Source organism: Trichechus manatus, unplaced genomic scaffold, assembly GCF_000243295.1.
Source record: "Trichechus manatus latirostris isolate Lorelei unplaced genomic scaffold, TriManLat1.0 scaffold00003, whole genome shotgun sequence".
NCBI lineage: Eukaryota > Metazoa > Chordata > Mammalia > Sirenia > Trichechidae > Trichechus > Trichechus manatus.
This window is the reverse complement of record NW_004443939.1, coordinates 14,143,025-14,144,041: the sequence shown is the minus strand read 5'-3', so window position 1 is coordinate 14,144,041 and position 1,017 is coordinate 14,143,025. Positions and strand designations below refer to the sequence as shown.

The 1,017-nt window shown below is 44.6% G+C and overlaps 1 protein-coding gene across 1 annotated transcript in view; it reads right to left on the bottom strand.

Moving 5' to 3' along the window:
• IL12RB2 (interleukin 12 receptor subunit beta 2) overlaps positions 1 to 1,017 on the bottom strand; it is a 103,437-nt gene that overhangs the window by 63,827 nt on the left and 38,593 nt on the right. Inside the window, exon 11 of the mRNA XM_023730397.1 lies at positions 485 to 585. Coding sequence (XP_023586165.1) covers positions 485 to 585 — 101 coding nt within the window. The remainder of the gene's footprint in view (positions 1 to 484; positions 586 to 1,017) is intronic.

The window sequence follows — 1,017 nt, the reverse complement described above, 5'->3', positions numbered from 1 at the left end:
GTGACAGATGGTAAGACATCTGGTAAGTTCCCTTCTCTTAGTTACTCTAATATAAAAATTGCCGTGATTGGTGCTTCTATTATATTCATATGGCCTTTGTATCTCTCTATGGAGAGCCATGCCATCTTGTCCCTTGGCTAATACTACAGCTCCGTATAGAAGTTTCACCAATGTCATACACTTGATTATAAAATACACATATAATTTGTGGGTTGAAGCCTAGGTACCTTGATTTTGAGGCACTGGTGGTTCTGCAAGGAACCCTGGTGATTCACTGGTTAAGTGCTTGGCTGTTAATCCAAAGGTCTGCAGTTTGAACTCACCAGCTGCGAGAAAGGTGGGAGAAAGATGCAGCAGTCTCCTTCCATGAAGATTACTGTCTTGGAAACCCTACAGGGCACTTCTACCCTGTCCGATAGGGTCACTATGAGTCAGAATCTACTCAGTGGCAACAGGTTTGGGGGTTCAGTGGTAGAACTTTTGCCTTCCATGCAGAAGACCAGGTTCTCTTTCTGTCCAATGCCTTCCGGGCGATGCACCACACGCAAAGCCACCACCTTTGTGTCACTGGAGGCTTGCGTATTGCTATGATGCTGAACAGGTTTCAGCAGAGCTTCCAGACTAAGACAGACTAGGAAGAAAGGCCTGGCAATGTATTTCTGAAAATCTGCCAATGATAATCCTATCACAATGGTCCTGTCTGTAACTGATCATGGGTATGCATAAGGACCGGGCAGCATTTTGTTCAGTTATGCACGGAGCCAACATGAGTCTAGGCCAGACCGATGGCAGCTAACAACAACCACATCACCATGATTTCAGAACCCATGACTGCCTTCAGTAACCCCAGTCGAAAGTGAAGGAGTGCCTCAAAGGACAGTTCTCACCCGGAAATTAAAAAAACTCACCATATTGAAGTTTTCTGCTTATGGATCTCTCTCTCTACTAGCCCTGCTGTTTCACCTTTGCATCTTCAGTGTCGTGCACAATTATTTAACAAACACTTTTCATGAATAT